Source organism: Nilaparvata lugens, chromosome 2 (genome assembly GCF_014356525.2).
Source record: "Nilaparvata lugens isolate BPH chromosome 2, ASM1435652v1, whole genome shotgun sequence".
NCBI lineage: Eukaryota > Metazoa > Arthropoda > Insecta > Hemiptera > Delphacidae > Nilaparvata > Nilaparvata lugens.
In genome coordinates, this window is record NC_052505.1 from 75,745,377 (window position 1) to 75,764,320 (window position 18,944).

The window sequence follows — 18,944 nt, forward strand, 5'->3', positions numbered from 1 at the left end:
AAATACTATATTCACATTTGAAACTTTCAAAAAAGAAACATTCATAGATAAACTATAAGATAGGAAAATCTTCTTAAAAAAATTACTTTCTGCTAAGCTTCCGTAAAGGATTGCAGGCCGATGACTTGTATTAATTTTCTGTTCGTTTATGTTAACAAGTGTGTTAATTTGGGTGTTGACGTGTGTTAATTTGTTTGAATTGTCAGGCTATAAGCTCAGCTACCACAAACAACCGAATGGTGAATGGAGAGAAATTCATATTGAAGCAGACCAACAAATCTATACGTTGAATCGACTGAATTGCGGATCTGCATATGAACTGTTTATCCAAGCACGCAACGCAGTTGGCCAGAGTAAGCCAAGCCCAGCGCTACAGGCGTACACCAAGGGTCATAGTAAGTAATATAATACATGCATTCTAATTCTAAATGAATAATAATTATCAGTGACGGTTTCAGGGGGGAGGGTTGGCCGCCCCCCTCTTGAGCAGGGAATCTTTTTATATTTCTAGGGGGCCGTTTAAACACATTTGCTAGATTAATTTATGCCTGAATCTTTTGAAAAACTCGCATTGTAAATCTACAGACTATGTGATGTGAACAGCTCAATTAAATTATTATCAACTACAAAATATTTTTTATACCATACATAATACATATGTTGTATTTAAGTTGAAAATCGCTGTACCCGTAGTGTCCCATCTACTCCAGTTGATGCATTTGAAATTTGCCACTCGATCTTATTTAGTGAATTTTAGTGCTCAAAATGCTTGAAACGTGAGTTTTAGTAAAGAATAATGCCCCTCCGTACCCCCTTTCCAGGTGGGAGTAGCCTCCTGGACCCCCTCCTCCTGTTGGACTACCGCCCCCCTTACAACTATTGTAAGTCCGTCCCTGATAATAATTAGGTACTTATAATAATACTAGGTACTTATTATCGCTGTATATTTTGTATTGTATCTGCATTTTTGCTAACGACGTGATAGAGAGGACATTATTGTCCAATTCGCCACGTCAACAAATATAAAAAAGTCATTCTATTCTTTTCTATTCTTCTCCATCATATTTTGTTCACCTAAAGTTGCTTTTATGTGTATTCACTATAATGTTTGTGAGTGGTAAAGAGAACACACACATGATATTGAGCGTAATAAAAAGTGCTGATCTACTTGAATTTGAATTAAATTTTATAGGTTTCTTTGAAAAATAATTATTGGACAGACTTTATTTGTGATTGATCCCTGTCTTTTTGACCATCAATATCAATAGATACATTTAAAACTGGTTATATTGAACAGTGGAACGATTCTCAGCATCGAATTGGTTTTTATGTTATAGAATGTTATGATTTATGGGAATAGTTCGTTGCTTTGGTAGTTCATTATCACAACAAGTAAATAATACGAAAAAATCAAATGACTTCATTTTTTCAACTTTTACTTAACTCACTATCTCACGTTGATGATTTCAGATGAGGCTTTCCTCTCTTTTGATAAAATATAGTTTGATTGTATTCTGTTGTAGGAAATGTTCTACAGCTAGACTACCATACTGTAGAAAATGTTTGATATTTTGACTACTGCAGGAAATGTTTGACAGCTAAGCTACTGAAGGGAATGTTTGCTGTAGGAAATATTTGACAGTTGGACAACTGAAGGAAATGTTTGAAAGCTAGACTACTAACCGAACTGTGTTTGATTACAGTGGCCAGCCCTCCCGAGCTAGAGGAGCTGTTAGCAGTGAACTCGACGTCGGCGACGGTCTATCTTGAGAGCTGGCCGGGTGGTGGCTGTCCCGTTCTGTTCTTCAGTGTAGCTTGGCGAGCGCAGGGCGAGTCCAGGTGGAAGTCCCCCGCCGGCCACCAGTTGTCGCCGCTACACGATGTCACACTCGGCGACCTCACGCCTGCCACTCGCTACTCGCTCCGTGTTGCAGCCACCACAGAGGCTGGCACCCACCACAAGGAGTATGTCTTCGTCACCAGGTCAAAGTCTGGAGGTAAACTGCATGTGAATTGGTAGTTCATTAACAAGAAGGTGCATGTTCTACCATAGAGACAAGATAGCATAAGAAGACATCCCATGGTACATGACATTTATGTTCCAAATTTCACTGTCCACTCAAGCCGATAGTTCTAGTAGTTTTTTCTTGAAGCTATGTGATGCTGGTAGTCTCTCATACTGTGCTGTTCTTAAGTTGCGTACAGACGCGCCTCCAACCCGCTCCGCACAAGCTCCGCCCTCGTTCCGCCATCGCTCTGCAATCGCTCCGCCACCGATCTGCACTCGCACCGATCATTACGGGAGATGTTAGCTTTTCTCGCGTTCCACTCTTGCTCCCCGGTCGATCATCGATCGCTCTGCTCGAGTGACGTTCGGTTGCGGAGCAGAGTGAAAGTCTGTACGCACCTTTACACTCTCACCCTGACAAAACAGTCATCATAATGATAATAAGATAACATAAGAGGATATCTCATGGTATAGGTTGTTTATGTTTAAGATCTCACTGTTAACTCAAGCCAATAGTCCTAGTAGTTATGTTTCTTGACGCTATGAGACGCTGGTACTTCTCACACTCTCACCCGGCCAAAACAGTAATAATAGACAGTAGTCGACAGTAATCGGCTTGAGTTAACAAAGCATCGACTTGAAATTTGAAACATAAAAGACCATAGGATATTTTCTTCCCCATGAATTCTCTACTACTTTTTCCATACGGTTATACTGAGTGCCAAGAAAGTCACTCACCAGTAGACAAGAACAATGGGGGTTTTCGTAATTTCTTCCAAAATATGAGCATCTGCACAAAAGTCCGCTAATCTCTGTCTATTTTTTTTTTTTTTTTTTTTTTGTCAATTGAATATACTTTTATTATTTGTTTCTTTGAACATATAAAGCATTATTAAAAAATGTAAGCTAATTTTCAATTTCAATTTCAATTTCAATTTATTTTCCTTTACACACATACATAAAATACAAGTAATATTAAATTACAACAAGAATAAACAACTAGCAAAATTAGTACAAAAAAAACAAAAATGTCCGTACAAGATGCTAATTCAGAATTTGGTGTAAAGGGGTGGGATTGAAGCTCTTCCAACTATGGTTACCCATGTACTAGGAAGGCTTTCAATCCTTGAGAGGGAAAATAAAGGATTAGGAAAAAAGGTGAGGTGGGATGATAGGATAGTTAATTTAATAAAGAAAAATAAATAAAAAGGTCCACACTAGATTGGTAAGTGAGCACACAAAAACACTAAGTTCCTCTTTTACTTTGTTTAATTTACAGGTAGAAAAAATAGTTCGTTTTAATCCAAATACTAATATCATGTTTTATTTTTTTAGTCAATTTCGCGCAGCAGATATATTCTTCAGGAATTTTATTTATCAATTTAGTGCTTAAATATATAAGTTGTCTTCTGATGGTTTCAATGTTTGTATTGTACATAAGATACTTATTTGAGGAGGGTCTCAGATTGTACAGGTTATTGATTGTGTTACTTGTGCAAGGAAAATTAGCTTTATGTTTGATTATATATTTCGCTACATTTATTACGTACAACTGCCTAACTGTTAACACATTAAACTCTTTGAAAGTCAAGTCGGTTGGGTAAAGTCTGGGTTTATTTAAAATTGTTTTGATTATTGATTTTTGAATTATGAAAAGCTCTTCTAAGTGAGAATTATAACAGCCCCCCCATACGGATATACCATACTGAATTATGGACTGGACCAGTGCAAAGTAAACCATTTTTAGATGTTTTGAGTTTAGAATTTTTTTTGCTTCGTAGAATTTATAGGATAGATATCTCATTCTTCTGCAAATAATGAATAAACCCGCAATTGACTTGGTTCAGCATGACATTCACAGCGTTTGTCATTATCATATCAAAACAGTCTCATTATATCATAAGAATCAATCTTAAGAAATTCGTTATAATCATATATATCGCCTCTTCAGATCACATATAGATACAATTTGATCGGAATCTTTTTAGCTTTCGGACAAAAAGTGTGCCTCTCCATCCTTGAATTTCCCTCAATAATTTGCTACATATTCACCACAGTTGTTAAACTACTGAAGTTTCTTCTTTCGTCATGATTCTGTTCCATTTGTATTATAATAATACTGTGAAACATGTCAGTGTTGTGAAAAAAATCAATTTCAAGTTTCAGTCTTGACCATTCTTTCCTGGAGTTTCATTTTTCACCTACAAACTTGCTAAAAGAAATAGAACCAATCAAAGAAACTTCTGTTATAATAGTAACAATTCGATGAATTTTCTGTTACCATCCGTTTGATTTTTTAGATGGAATTAGAACTGTATAAACTAATATTGTGAGAACCAACATTGGGTATTCTAGTTGAATTCATTTTTCAGAAATAGTTCCATTGGAGCTCATACCCGAGCAAAGGAGCTCAGTGCTGGAAGATATGAATATTGTTCTGCCAATAATGACTGGAATAATCATTTCCATCACCATCACTGTAATCTCCTGGAGAATGTATCACAAGAGGTACGGTAAATCTTCTTCAGTTGAAAATGTCGTCCAAACAAATCCTATAAAATCAATTGATTGAATTATGAACGACAATGAATTCTATTGAAATTGGAAAGAATCACCAACAAGAATTTCTGTCAAATCATGGTGAGAGAACATTTTCCTCAACTCTCAACATCACAATAGAAATTCGTGGTTGGTAGTTTTACTGTCATGTCGACTGTTGGCCATTTCGATTTGACATCAACCAAAACCCAACTCCATATAAACTCTCATATAAACAAGTTACCATTCATCGTATTAGTGGATTTCAGTCTTAAATTCACTACAGCTCTTGCAAGTCTTGACAAAATTGCCTCAATATAATGTTCAATGTTCCTTTAATAGCTGTACTATGTGAATCCATATAAATAGTGACATGAGTCAATTAGAGCTGAACTGTAATGAGCTTTCATAATTTAATATTAAATTAACTAAATATGCTAACTCTTATCAATAACTAATATAAAAAACAAAAAATAATAATGAAATCTGTTTTGTTACGTTGTTTTGACTAATACTCAGTCAATGAACCAACCAGTATAATAATTAAATATAGGCCTTTACTACGTTAAACTTAAGATTATGGCTTTCCAATAGCAGCAGATATTAGATGATGATGGTCAGTGACTGATGAAAAAATCCAATGAACTGACCCACACTATTTTTCTAAGGAGAAGTACTTCTTGATGAAGTAGATGAGAATGTATTTCTTCTATCTATTCTAGAAAAGCACATCAGAAGAATCCAATCGAAGATTGCAGGAGTAAAAGTCTGATGGAAATGGAAAATCAGAGAAATTCAGATCAACAAGGTCACACGTTCTCGCCCTCCTCTCCACGAAAGATTGATTCATCGATTAGTGCAAATAAAGGTAGTGATACTTCAGGTAGGTAAACAATGAAACAGCTAGTTCCTACAGGAAGTGAACTCACAAACCGAAGGTTAAATGAATGTTAGGGCATATTATCTTACTTTTCCCGATTTCAATGAAAGAGGTGAAATTCAAATTTTAAATTTCTGTCGAATTTGGATTAATTTTCAGATGAATTTGAAAGTTTCCAACTTAAACAGTGTAAACCTTCAATAAAGCGTCCAAACACTAATTGCAGCTCTATACAGTCTTGTTAAGAGTGTAATGTGTCATAGATACTAGAGAGCGATGTAAAGAAATGAAATATCAAATTTGAAAGCTAATGAATAGCCTATAATATAATAGGTAATGTTAAACGAGATTTTTGAAAAAATGAGAAATTTTTCCAATTCATTAGGCTCTAGAAACTAGATAAAGATGTTGACACATCAAATTTTCTATTTATTGATAAACGAGTGTTTCTAAACACGTTTTCAATTTGGACCAGATACTTGTGAATATCCTCGGAAAATTCAATTTATATAATTTCGATTTGTACAATATTCTTTTACCAAACTCGATGGATGGCCGAACAAAGCGTAGCTGAAATCCTATCTCGTTTGACAAGAATATTCCGTTGCACATATCTGTACAAATAGCTATTATAATGTGAAAATTAGATAATCAAAGTACCCTATTTCAACTCTTTTTTTCCTCACAACATGTTTCGACTTATCATGTTATTTTCAAGTGAGTGAGTGGAATAAATAACGTTGAATTTATTATTTTATTCAAATTTTTATTTGACTAAACGTTATTTATCTCACTCACTCACTTCAAAATGACATTATACCGTCATTATGAGAAATAAAATCAATTTGAAAAGGGGTATTTTGACCTTTCTATGCTCTCATAAATACGATAAGCACTAACCAATAAGGTGAATATAGCTATTAGAATATTATATCCTCCGCCCTACTACCGTTGGTAAGGAAAGTATTGCTTCAATAAAATGCAAGCGTACCTCTGACTTTGATGATTGCTGTAGCAAATCCCCTGAGATTTTCAAATAATGAGGTTGTAATTTCAGGTACCGAGTATGAAATCTACCCGTATGCGACATTCAACCTGCCGTCGCAGCCAATGGGACACTCGATGCAGTTCCAGACATTCAACCAGCGCGACTGCTACGAGGGCAGGCCTGTCAAGGAGTACCACAGGGCAAGGATGCACAAGCCCAGCGCCAGCACCTCTGCTAGTCCACCTGATGGACTCAGTCTAGGTACACCCATCACACTTCATCCATTCCTAAATTTAATTGCTTTGCAATGGCCAAACACATTCTGCTGACTTGAAAACACCTTCCCAGCTATCCCCTTTAAATTAATTTCGCATACAAAAATTCAAGAAAGTAGTCAACAAATGGATACTTAGTGTGAATCGTGAGGAAATGGAGAATTATTATATAGTATCAATTTATTCTGATCGATAGTGGTCGAGTAGTGTGATAAGATCGCAAGTATACACTAATATAAAAATTCATATAGAATATGAATAAAATAAAAATGAAAATAAAACTTCTTAATAGGGAAGTTCAAATGAATTTATACGAAATTTAATGTGCACGGTATGTTGGGGGTATATTTGGGATGTTTCTTTTAGGTTTAAATACTTTTACTTGTAGTATTCTAATACCGGTACCATTAATTATCATCTTACGTCTGTAAGTAATATATTATCTTGTAACTAATAATTATCTGTTTCTTTTGTTTTGGTAATATGTTATGGTTTAGTGCTTATTATTGGTTGAAATAGTTCTGTCCTTCATCAATTGTGTTTCATCATTGTCATATCTATCATTGTATATTTAAGTGTATGGAATTGTAGAGAACTAGTATAGGCTTTGCCCATGTGAGGAACCTTCTTCAAGTTTTTTATAGCCTTTGTATTTTGTATATTGTTTGTACTTTCAAGAACAAGAGTAAAGTTAATTTCAATTCCAATTACACAAATTAAATATTAAATTAATTAAGATCATTTCAATTTCAAGAATAAAGATAATTTCAATTTAAATTACACAAATTAATCGTTGCTAATTTCGCATCTTCAGTAATCAAAGATCAACTCAATTCATTTAAATCGTGAAGGGTGGAGTTTCAATACTAGTTATGCATTGATAATATCTAGATATCTTCTAAATATATAAAACTATAGAAGTGGGTATTATGTGAGGTTTTCTTCAACCTCCGATCGGCCAGAAATGGAAGATCAATGTATATAAAAGGATAACTTTTCCACTAAAAGTCACTTATACTTATGATTATTCTTCAATTGCCGTGAAGGTTGGGGAATTTTATTAGACCAGTGCACCAGCCTATCAAAAACCTCTTCCTAAAATGCTGCCGGCAAATGAGAGTGAGAGCTATGACGTTGTTTTGGAACTCCTCGTCAGTTTGGAAGCTCGGCCCTCTTGAGTTTGGGGAAAATATATAATTTACTAGTGGCTAAGTCAGGAGGCATGGCGTCCTCCTTCTGATGGCAATGGAAGGGACTGTGGAGTCTTCATCGATTTAATGATTTCTAAACTAAATTTGCTGGGTCAGCTAGTTATACAAAATGATAATAATATTGATAATTGAAGTATTTTCCATAAAGGATGGCTGAATGTATTTGAGTAGAAATGCACCTTGTGTGGGACTATCCTGAGACTCTGAGTTAAGTACCCAGCCATGTAGAATTTTGAAAAATTAGCTGATAGAAGATAGATTGATAATTTTGTCAACACTTTTCCGATGTTTTACAGAGATTTCGTGCATAACCAGCCAGCAAACACTGCCAGTGGCTCGACGGAAAGGAGGAACTAAAGAGAAGAAGAAAGGAAGCACATCCTTTATATGCGACTCGGACAGCAGTAGTGAGAAGAGGCACATTTACACACAGCATACTCCGGTGCATCCACCTCGCAATACAGGTAATCATAGTATTAATATATGCTGTTTCAAATATCTGATTGAGAGTCAATATTAGAAGTAGGGCAACGATAGATTTCTCTCAAAACATAATCTATTATTAAAACTTTCTACTGGTGATATTTTTCAAAGTTATCCGATATGTTTACTATCAAGCTATCAGAATGAGAAGTTTTCTCAGAAAATGTTTCTACTGATCATTACTTTTTGAGATATAATAGTCCAGTCACTATATACATTGGTGCTTGCAATATATATTGTAGTTCTGAATTTTTAATATATTATTTGCATACATAAGAGAAGTCCAGAATCAATTTTTTCATGCAAAATTTCCTTGTACAGAGTGGCCCAAAAACATTGTATTTTCGGTCCATTCCCAGTTTTCAGCTATTTCCGCCAAATCCATTAATCGGACAGAAAAATTTGCTCTTGCATTCTTTCAGATTATAAAATTTTGAATAAGAAGGGATTATTCGGAACTGTATATCTCCAATGAGTATGAAGTTATGATTTTTCAAAAATGAGTGAAATTTTAGGAAAAAATCAACTTTGATGAATTTTAATTTTTTATTAACAATAATATCTTCCGATTGTTACCATTCAAATGTATAATTCGAAATACCTCTGGGCGTATTCTTGTACTCTACAATCAAAGATCAGGTTGAGTGCTCTATCTCATATATATATAGCACATAACAGAAGACACTTTAAAGTTTGTAATATAAATTAAAACAGGAGACACGATATAAATAGATTGAAAACACTTAAAAACTTACATTAGAAATGGGGGAAATTTTCAGAGACTTGACCGAGTCTCCACTGCAGTTATATATATATATATATATATATATATATATATATATATATATATATATATATATATATATATATATATATCTAGGTACACCTGACAACAATGCTCCTTGTATTGTGAAAAACACCTAATTTTTAGCTTCAACCATCATCATCAACTAAATTGTCCTTAAAGTGATATTTCGCACAATGATATAAGTTCATGAGATTATTCTCTATGAGAATCACCCATTAGATGCACTACTTGATTTCAGTATTTCCTAGTGGAGAGCCGCGCATAAGGACACCTCAAGGATCAGAATTTCAAACACTCACAGCTTTTGACACAATGCTTAGACCTTATCGTACTACACTTCATTCTTTTCGGCTTGCCAAGGCGGTTCAAAATCCTGCATCATAGGTCAAATTCGGTGAAAAAATGGAAAATTTCTTTTGAATGGTTAAATGGTTCCAATCAAAAGATATAGTTAATCAAAAACTAAAATTCATCAAAATTGATTTTCTCTTAAAATTAATTTTACTCATTTTAGAAAAATCATAACTCAGTACTCATTGAAGATACAGAGTTCCGAATGATCTCATTTTATTCAGAATTTCACAATCTAAAAAAAAGGTCAAGAAGCAAATTTTTCTGTCCGATTACTGGATTTGGCGGAAATATCTGGAAACTGGAAAATGAACCGAAAGTACTATAGGTTTTTGGGCCACCCTGTTTCTAGCACAAGGAAATTTTGCATAAAAATTGGTTCTGGACTTCTCTCGTGTATACAAATAGGGTATATAATAAAAAATCAGAACTACAATATACATTGCAAGCACACCCACTTTTTTATTTCTATATTGTCTGAGCTATGATTGCTATGTAGAACTATTTTATAGAATACTGAAATTCAATTTGCAGGAACAACAGTTTACGAGCTGGACTCAAGCACAGAATCGGCCGACGCGTCGCCGGAAGTATGTCGATCTAGTTTAGCAAGGAAAAACATCCATTCAAGATAGCAACAGTGAGTAGCAAAAATTATTCTGAACAATTGAATCTTCAACGATGAATAAGTTGCGATGAATCAATATTAATTTATTTCTCATACAGAATGAATCATCTATGATGGAAACATTTTATCTTATCACTATAGTATTCTAAACCCTAGATTTCTGTTGCTAATTTACTCATTTCTGTAATAATGATGTGTACTTTTATTGATTAATTATAAAACATAGTTGATTATTTCATACCAGCTTGGACTTATTTTTTGCAACTTAATTCTTTGAGATGGAATGGAACTTTTTACACATTGATTTGTAGAAGGTATATTTATAGTATAGGACAGCATGGTATAGGACAAAAGTATTCTTAAGGTCTCCATGGATATTCTGATCTGGCTAATTGAATAATGAGATTGATGCCCTATAATTGAATCAAATTCCATCTATTACCATCGGCAAATAAATTGAAGATTTTTAGAGGTCAGAACATAAATTATATTCTGTATTCTCAATAATAATAGAATTATAAACCGTAATAATTATTATTACTGTTACACGGTGATTTAGTGAATTAGTGGTAAGTAAACGAGTGTATGTCTTATGAGTCATTTCCATAATCATATTATATTCCATGAAAGTTGAAATGTTTTTGATGTTGCAGTACTGAACCACCTAAAGGAAGCTCGCCATTGGATCCTCCTTGTGGATTTTCAGATAGCCAAGAATTCTCTGAGGCTGAATGCGATAGAGACGGTTTCAACTACATAGATGCAGAACAACAGAAGGAACTTGAAGAAGAGTTGATTATGATTGTTAAAAAGTTAGTCTCAATATTATTTTCCAGTAAACTCGAGAGAAAGAGATTTTGAGAAGTGTTTATTGACACAATATCTACTCTTAGGCTAGGCGCACACCAGTTAGTCAAGATAAGACAAGACATGATGATGAGACACGTTCAGTCACAAAACTTCACATACGATCTTATGAAGACATGTCTTATTGCAATGACTAATCAGTGTGAGTTGCATCATAAGCAACAATGTGAAGTATTGAGACTAAACGTGTCTGATCATGTCTTGTCTTGCCTTGACTAACTGGTGTGCGCCTAGCCTTAGGCTACAATATAATTATTTTGTATATGAAAATTCAGTCAAGTTCCATTTTCCAACCATTTAAATTTAAATTCAATCAATCACTGGTGGATGGAGATGCTTTACCACTCTCTGGTGAAAAGTCGATTGAAGTATTGTGTTGTTATTGTCTTTTATTGATTGAGTTGAGCGCATACAGAATAGATTTCTTTCTAGATATTTATTTAAAAAAAAAACATAATATTTACTGTCCATATGATCAGTCTATGCTTGATCTGAGAAGTAGTTTTCTGATATTGTCATTGAGTAAAATACGTGACTATTTATCACTAATTATTGTGCTCCATAAAATTCTTAATACTCAGATATAGATGTTCCTAATTTTGTTCAATACATGTTTTTCTTAGTCCCATCAAACATACCACGATTGAATTTATGTTATTTACTATACAAAGATAGAACAGTGCAACATACGAATTGTTTCCGTCGAAGAACTGTCAAATTATTTTGCTGACCTTCCAATATATTCTCCCTTTCATTTTTCCCCTTTCTTTTCTTTTCAATTTTCTTAATGCAGTTTTCTTCCAATTTTTGATATTTGGTTCTTATTACTAGTAATTTTTTTCTATCTTTTTTCCAACCAACATCTTTCTGTTTTCTTAATCGTTTTGTTTTGATTTTAAATACTGAAATCCTATTTCTAAAACATTTGTATCATACTCTTGATGTAAATGAGGTTTGTTTTGGCGTTAAGCTGTGAACTCTTTTGAGTTGTATTATTATTTTAATTTAATAAATCCTCAATAAATAGATAAAACTACCTAACGTTAAAGCATGATGCAAAATTATTGTTAAATAAAAAATAGATTGTCAAAATATAAATGGGACTATTTAAATACCAATGATATGGATGTGTAGTTTTTTATGGTATTGATTCAATTAACTTTTAATTGAAGGAAGCAAAAACTACCTAACGTTAAAGCATGATGCAAAATAATTGTTAAATAAAAAATAGATTGTGAAAATATAAATGGGGCTATTCAAATACCAATGATATGGATGTGTAGTTTTTTATGGTATTGATCCAATTAACTTTTAATTGAAGGATGCAATGTTCCAAAATCAAAATTCATATTAAATATTGTTTTAATTTGTTGCAGGTATCGCGCTCAAAAATGTGACTATACAATTCATGTGTAGCGTCACGAATCTTGAATCCAAGTGTGAAAATTAATCCAGACCCGACTATTCTGCTTGATATAATTGTGCTCATGTTGCCATTCTCTGGTCGAAGAATAAATTAATTATTCAACCTCCTCTTCCTAAATCGATATATAGCCTAATAATTGTTGTACATCATCAGAGTTGTTCTCCAAAGATTGTTATTTGATAAAAAAAATTGACTAAAATGTTTTATTCCATTGTTGCATTAATACCTCAAATCCCATAACCATAAACTTTGTTGAATAGAGTTTGAATCAAGAATATTATTCTATTGATGGGAAGTTTGACGAGTAGCCTTCTGTTATACTATCTTATTGAGTACCTACAATAATATTTTTCTATATAGAAATATATGATTGATCAACCACAAACATCAATCATTAAATTACTTATTCAATTAAATCGACGGATTATGAATTACTTTGTCTTTAAATTTCACAATAATTGAATAGCCTACACAAGTTCCACGTTAGGTGCACAGGAAATAATTTTACAATTTATTTCCACATTGTTTAATCATTTTTCCTGTTATCATCGTACCTTGCAGAGTTCATTGGTGTTAGTGTTTTCAGGAGTGGAATTATATCTTTCTGTTGAGTAGGCAAACTCACTGAGTAGTGGAGCAAATTTGTCATCCTTTATTACAGAGGTAGGTAGTGTCAGTTTTGATTGGTGGTTGTGTGGATGAGGAATTCAATTCTCCTACAGTTACCTTGAAAAGTAACCATTCCTGCACTGATTACTGAATGCAAAGATTCATCTTTCCGCACTAGTGCGCATTGACGGCTTAAATTATTATTATTCAGGCGGTGGGACCTCCCGCAAGGGACTCCCCACCAACAAAAGTCATACGAATCTACTTCACTAGTGCGCAAAGTTATACTTTGCACACTCCAGATTTGCAACATGAAAACGAAAAATATCTTGTAGGTTACAATCATAGAAGATCAGACCGTCAAATGCTTTTTTTGGAAGTCGATCAATCCTAGGTAGAGCGGTACGTTATATTCTGTTGCTTTCTCGATGATTTGGTTAGCTGCTGGTAGATGATGATCAATTATTGTCGACAACAACTGCCAGGGGTAGAAAATTGTGGAGCCTGATAGTGAGCAGATTATAAATTACATGGCCGCATAAAAAATTGATTCTCTTTATCCTTAATAATAACTATTGTAAATATTATGTGAAATCTATATAATACCAACCAGAAACGTACCTCATTTAGAGAGGCTTTTGTTCAATTGTGAATGTATATGAAGCTTCATTATTATTATGGAAGATCAGTGTGCAAAACCCGAAATTTGGATAACAACACTGACTGTGGTAATCGTTTCAATGCTTACATTTACACACCCATCATCTGAGCATTCCATCATCAGAGAGCTCTTAGTGGCTCAGTTGGGAGTGTACTGAACTGGTAAATGGAAGGTTGATGAAGTTGGGGCTTCGATTCTATTCAGTACTTTCTTTCTGCTGAGAGTTTTCAACTTCAATGAAGATTATTCACGTAATTTAAACAAAATATATTTAAAATAAATATGGGTAATCCAATGGTTGATATTATATATAGAAATGGAAAAATTATTACCTAATTTATTAATTATTATCAATAATACTTATATTCTTCATCAAAGCATAAACATCAACTGAATATTGTTAAGTTAAACAAAATAGGAATATTATGCCAATTTTTTTCCTAAAGTATGAAAATGACTTGGTTGGAATAACGACCTCCATTCATCAATTATAATAAACACACATTCACAGCTTGATTGAACAATCGCCATCTGGAGAGAAGTCGGGGAAAATCTAATAATATCATTATAGACAGAACATTCTTCTTCAAACGAGAATTGAAAAAATTGAAAGATCCTAACCATTTAAAAATTTAATTCTAAACAAGAGCCTACCAAATCTACCATATTGTGCCTGACCTTTTTAAAAGATGATAAAGAAGATAATTTTGAATAAAATTTAGAATTTAGAAATAGGCAGACACATCTAGAAAATACCTGAGTCTATACCTAATTCATGCAGGTGAACGGGCTAGAGTCAAGAAAACTTCAATTAATCTTGCCATGCCTAATTTAATAGGTTTATACTATAGAATAACACTACAATTTGAAATAATGAAAAATACAAACAGCTTCAATAAACATGGCAACTAAAAGCGAACAACAGAAACAACAATTTCGTGTTACTTTGTTGACATTCTTCATCTGATTTGGGGGCGCATTACTATCCTTCGTTTAGATAGCAATACGTCACAAAACCAAACATATCAGTCATAAAATAACAAATTAATTTCAACATGAAATTACTCAAGAAAGAAAAGCCCGTTGAACACAAATTTCGTCGATAGTAACCCATATAACCCATTTCATAATATTTTGAATCCCACTTTGATTGACATTCTCGAATGAACCTTTGTTTCACTACACTGCACTTTCGTTGGTCTGTACGTTGCTTTATCGTCGGGGTTACAGTACCTTGTTTTTGGCGGTGAACTTTTACCGGTTGAATTAGGCTTGACGGCGACGTCCTCTTACGTCCCTAGACCTGTCGTCTGAACGGGTGTCTTGAAGCGGTGTTACATAAATTTGCGGAACCAAAGGGGTGGTACATGAAGTTGGTTTGGGACACACATGAACCGCTGTAAATAAAGTATTACAGCATTAATTTCTAACTCTTCCTACAATTCATCAAAAGCTAAAACAGGAGTTTATTCTGTTATTTAATTTAGATTTTATCTTGACGTTCTGATTTCATTCTCAAATTTAACAGATTGAATTAAAACGAATTTACTTGCCAGAGTGTCATTATATACAATGCAACATTTATGAAAACACCCGTAATAAATTATATAATGCTTTTAGAAAATGAATACTTCATTAATTATGATGTTAACTTTTATATAAATTGATATAATACTCTTAGAAAAGGAATAATTCAGATTGAAATGACGCTAACTTATATGATATTTTTCGTTTGGTTTGCGAAATCAAATATATTTTTCATATATAGTAGCTCGACTATAGTATTGTTGGAAACTTGTGCGCTAGCCAACATTTATTTTATTATTATTTGATAAAAAAAAATATTGACTAAAATGTTTTATTCCATTGTTGCATTAATACCTCAAATCCCATAATTTTTGTTCAATAGAACCACAATACCACAATATCACACAATTACCACACTATTACCACAATATCAACTTCTCAACTACACAAAAAGGGGGAAAAAGTTGTTCAATAGAGTTTGAATCAAGAATATTATTCTATTGATGGAAAGTTTGACGAGTAGCCTTCTGTTATACTATCTTATTGAGTACCTACAATAATATTTTTCTATATAGAAATATATGATTGATCAACAACAAACATCAATCATTAAATTACTTATTAAATTAATTCGACGGATTATGAATTACTTTGTCTTTAAATTTCACAATAATTGAATAGCCTACACAAGTTCCACGTTAGGTGCACTGGAAATAATTTTACAATTTATTTCCACATTGTTTAATCATTTTTCCTGTTGTCATCGTACCTTGCAGAGTTCATTGGTGTTAGTGTTTTAAGGAGTGGAATTATATCTTTATGTTAAGTAGGCAAACTCACTGAGTAGTGGAGCAAATTTGTCATCCTTTATTACAGAGGTAGGTAGTGTCAGTTTTGATTGGTGGTTGTGTGGATGAGGAATTCAATTCTCCTACAGTTACCTTGAAAAGTAACCATTCCTGCACTGATTACTGAATGCAAAGATTCATCTTTCCGCACTAGTGCGCATTGACGGCTTAAATTATTATTATTCAGGCGGTGGGACCTCCCGCAAGGGACTCCCCACCAACAAAAGTCATACGAATCTACTTCACTAGTGCGCAAAGTTCTACTTTGCACACTCCAGATTTGCAACATGAAAACGAAAAATATCTTGTAGGTTACAATCATAGAAGATCAGACTGTCAAATGCTTTTTTTGGAAGTCGATCAATCCTAGGTAGAGCGGTACGTTATATTCTGTTGCTTTCTCGATGATTTGGTTAGCTCAATTGATCAATTATTGTCGACAACAACTGCCAGGGGTAGAAAATTGTGGAGCCTGATAGTGAGCAGATTATAAATTACATGGCCGCATAAAAAATTGATTCTCTTTAACCTGAATAATAACTATTGTAAATATTATGTGAAATCTATATAATACCAACCAGAAACATACCTCATTAATTTAGAGAGGCTTTTGTTCAATTGTGAATGTATATGAAGCTTCATTATTATTATGGAAGATCAATGTGCAAAACCCGAAATTTGGTTAACAACACTGACTGTGGTAATCGTTTGAATGCTTACATTATTTACACACCCATCATCTAAGCATTCCATCATCAGAGAGCTCTTAGTGGCTCAGTTGGGAGCAAAGACCTTGAAGAGATAAACATCTTTAAGGTCTTTGGTTGGGAGTGTAGTGAACTGGTAAATAGAAGGTTGATGAGGTTGGGGCTTCTATTAAATTCAGTATTTTCTTTCTGCTAAGAATTTTCAACTTCAATGAATATTATTCACGTAATTTAAACAAAATATATTTAAAATGAATAGGGGTAATCCAATGGTTGATATTATATTATAGAAATTGGAAAAATTATCAATTTATTAATTATTATCAATAAATACTTATATTCTTCATCAAAGCATAAACATCAACTGAATATTGTTAAGTTAAACAAAGTAGGAATATTATGCCAATTTTTGTTCCAAAAAGTATTGAAAATGACTCGGGTTGGAATAACGACCTCCATTCATCAATTATTAATAAACACACATTCACAGCTTGATTGAACAATCGCCATCTGGAGAAGTCGGGGAAAATCTAATAATATCATTATAGACAGAACATTCTTCTTCAAAAGAGAATTGAAAAAATTAAAAGATCACAACCATTTAAAAATTTAATTTTAAACAAGAGCCTACCAAATCTACCATATCAACCAAATTTGAAAAATAGTATGTACAGGAGCCTACTTTTCTTCAGCTACAATACGGTAACCATTGCAGTTACCACTGAAATAAAATGTTTAGTTGAATTGCAACAATAATTAATGGTTCTGAAATTGATTTTTCATCACAAATAATTTGGTAACTAAAGTAGGTTATTAGAGATACTTTTTAGAGATTATTCCATAATCTACATTCCTCGACGACTCGGAGCCACAATTTTTAAATATCTATCATGGGAAACTCGAAGTCATGGCCGTTCATAATAGAGAGAGAAAATAATTTATTTTGCTAACTCACAATAATGGCTCTAGTCTATTGCGTATTAAATTTACTATTATAACTTGGGAAAAGGCCTGAATTAAAAATAGTGCTCGGCACAATATCAACCAAATTTGAAAAATAGTATGTACAGGAGCCTACTTTTCTTCAGCTACAATACGGTAACCATTGCAGTTCCCACTGAAATAAAATGTTTAGTTGAATTGCAACAATAATTAATGGTTCTGAAATTGATTTTTCATCACAAATAATTTGGTAACTAAACATAAACTAAAGTAGGTTATTAAAGATACTTTTTAGAGATTATTATTAGAGATAAGGGCCATCTTTTAAAGAAAGGGAATGAAGTTTGAAGATCCTCAAGAAAGAAATGAGATTCACATAATATTTCAAACTAACGCTCAGATAATTCCTTGTCAAGCTAGGAGAAGAGTTCTTATTTTCACGAAACCTATGTGTGTCCTAATGATGATCCTTTAATCTATTTAAAATGATAATCCTTTGATGACCCTCTAATTAGAAAACCCATAGCATAAGAAGAACATTTTGCTGTAACAAGATATCGGATATATATGCATAAAAAAATATGAGTAAATTACTGGAAATTACTGGTGATTACAGCCAAAAATAGTATATGTTATTTTTTCTGTAATAAATTGAATAATTTCAACACGTGTAGCTGAAATCAAAAAGAGAAAGACCTACCAAGTCTATATTACGTGGACCTCACGTAACTGGAATGTTACATTCAAAGAACTGATTGAATAGAATCATTACCTGCACATGCGCACTACTGTGCTGTGCCAGGATTGAAAAATTGAAATCGCTTTGTCTCCACAGAGATAGGTCTTTCTTTCAAATAATGTTCATACTTTAATATGATTATTTGGAGTACTCGTTAATAAAAGACTGTTAGACACTTGATTCTTTATTGACTTATTACTTTTAACTCACAAAAAGACTTCACTTTGTCACAGATACAGAGTAACGGCCAGCAACGGTCACAGTTAACACATAGTTATTCACAAGTATTCTTTGAGTATATGTAGTGAGGTCCACGTTATAATGGCAGTGTGTTATTTGCAATGGTGTTGCTATTTTTTTGTTTTTTCATATCCTTGTGTATCATTCAACAAAGCAGATGGCGCTATATCTTCCACGCATTGCAAGGTTGCCACATCGTTTATTAACA

The 18,944-nt window shown here is 33.3% G+C and overlaps 1 protein-coding gene across 1 annotated transcript in view; it reads left to right on the plus strand.

Annotated features, from left to right (window-relative positions):
* The window catches only part of LOC111056679 (Down syndrome cell adhesion molecule-like protein Dscam2), a 262,768-nt gene extending 250,100 nt beyond the window's left edge, over nucleotides 1-12,668 (plus strand). The window contains exons 24-32 of the mRNA XM_039421737.1: nucleotides 207-395; nucleotides 1,704-1,997; nucleotides 4,381-4,516; nucleotides 5,269-5,429; nucleotides 6,484-6,675; nucleotides 8,197-8,364; nucleotides 10,077-10,182; nucleotides 10,824-10,982; nucleotides 12,414-12,668. Of these exons, the coding sequence (XP_039277671.1) occupies nucleotides 207-395; nucleotides 1,704-1,997; nucleotides 4,381-4,516; nucleotides 5,269-5,429; nucleotides 6,484-6,675; nucleotides 8,197-8,364; nucleotides 10,077-10,177 (1,241 nt within the window). The 3' untranslated portion in view covers nucleotides 10,178-10,182; nucleotides 10,824-10,982; nucleotides 12,414-12,668. The remainder of the gene's footprint in view (nucleotides 1-206; nucleotides 396-1,703; nucleotides 1,998-4,380; nucleotides 4,517-5,268; nucleotides 5,430-6,483; nucleotides 6,676-8,196; nucleotides 8,365-10,076; nucleotides 10,183-10,823; nucleotides 10,983-12,413) is intronic.
* Nucleotides 12,669-18,944: the final 6,276 nt, after the last annotated feature.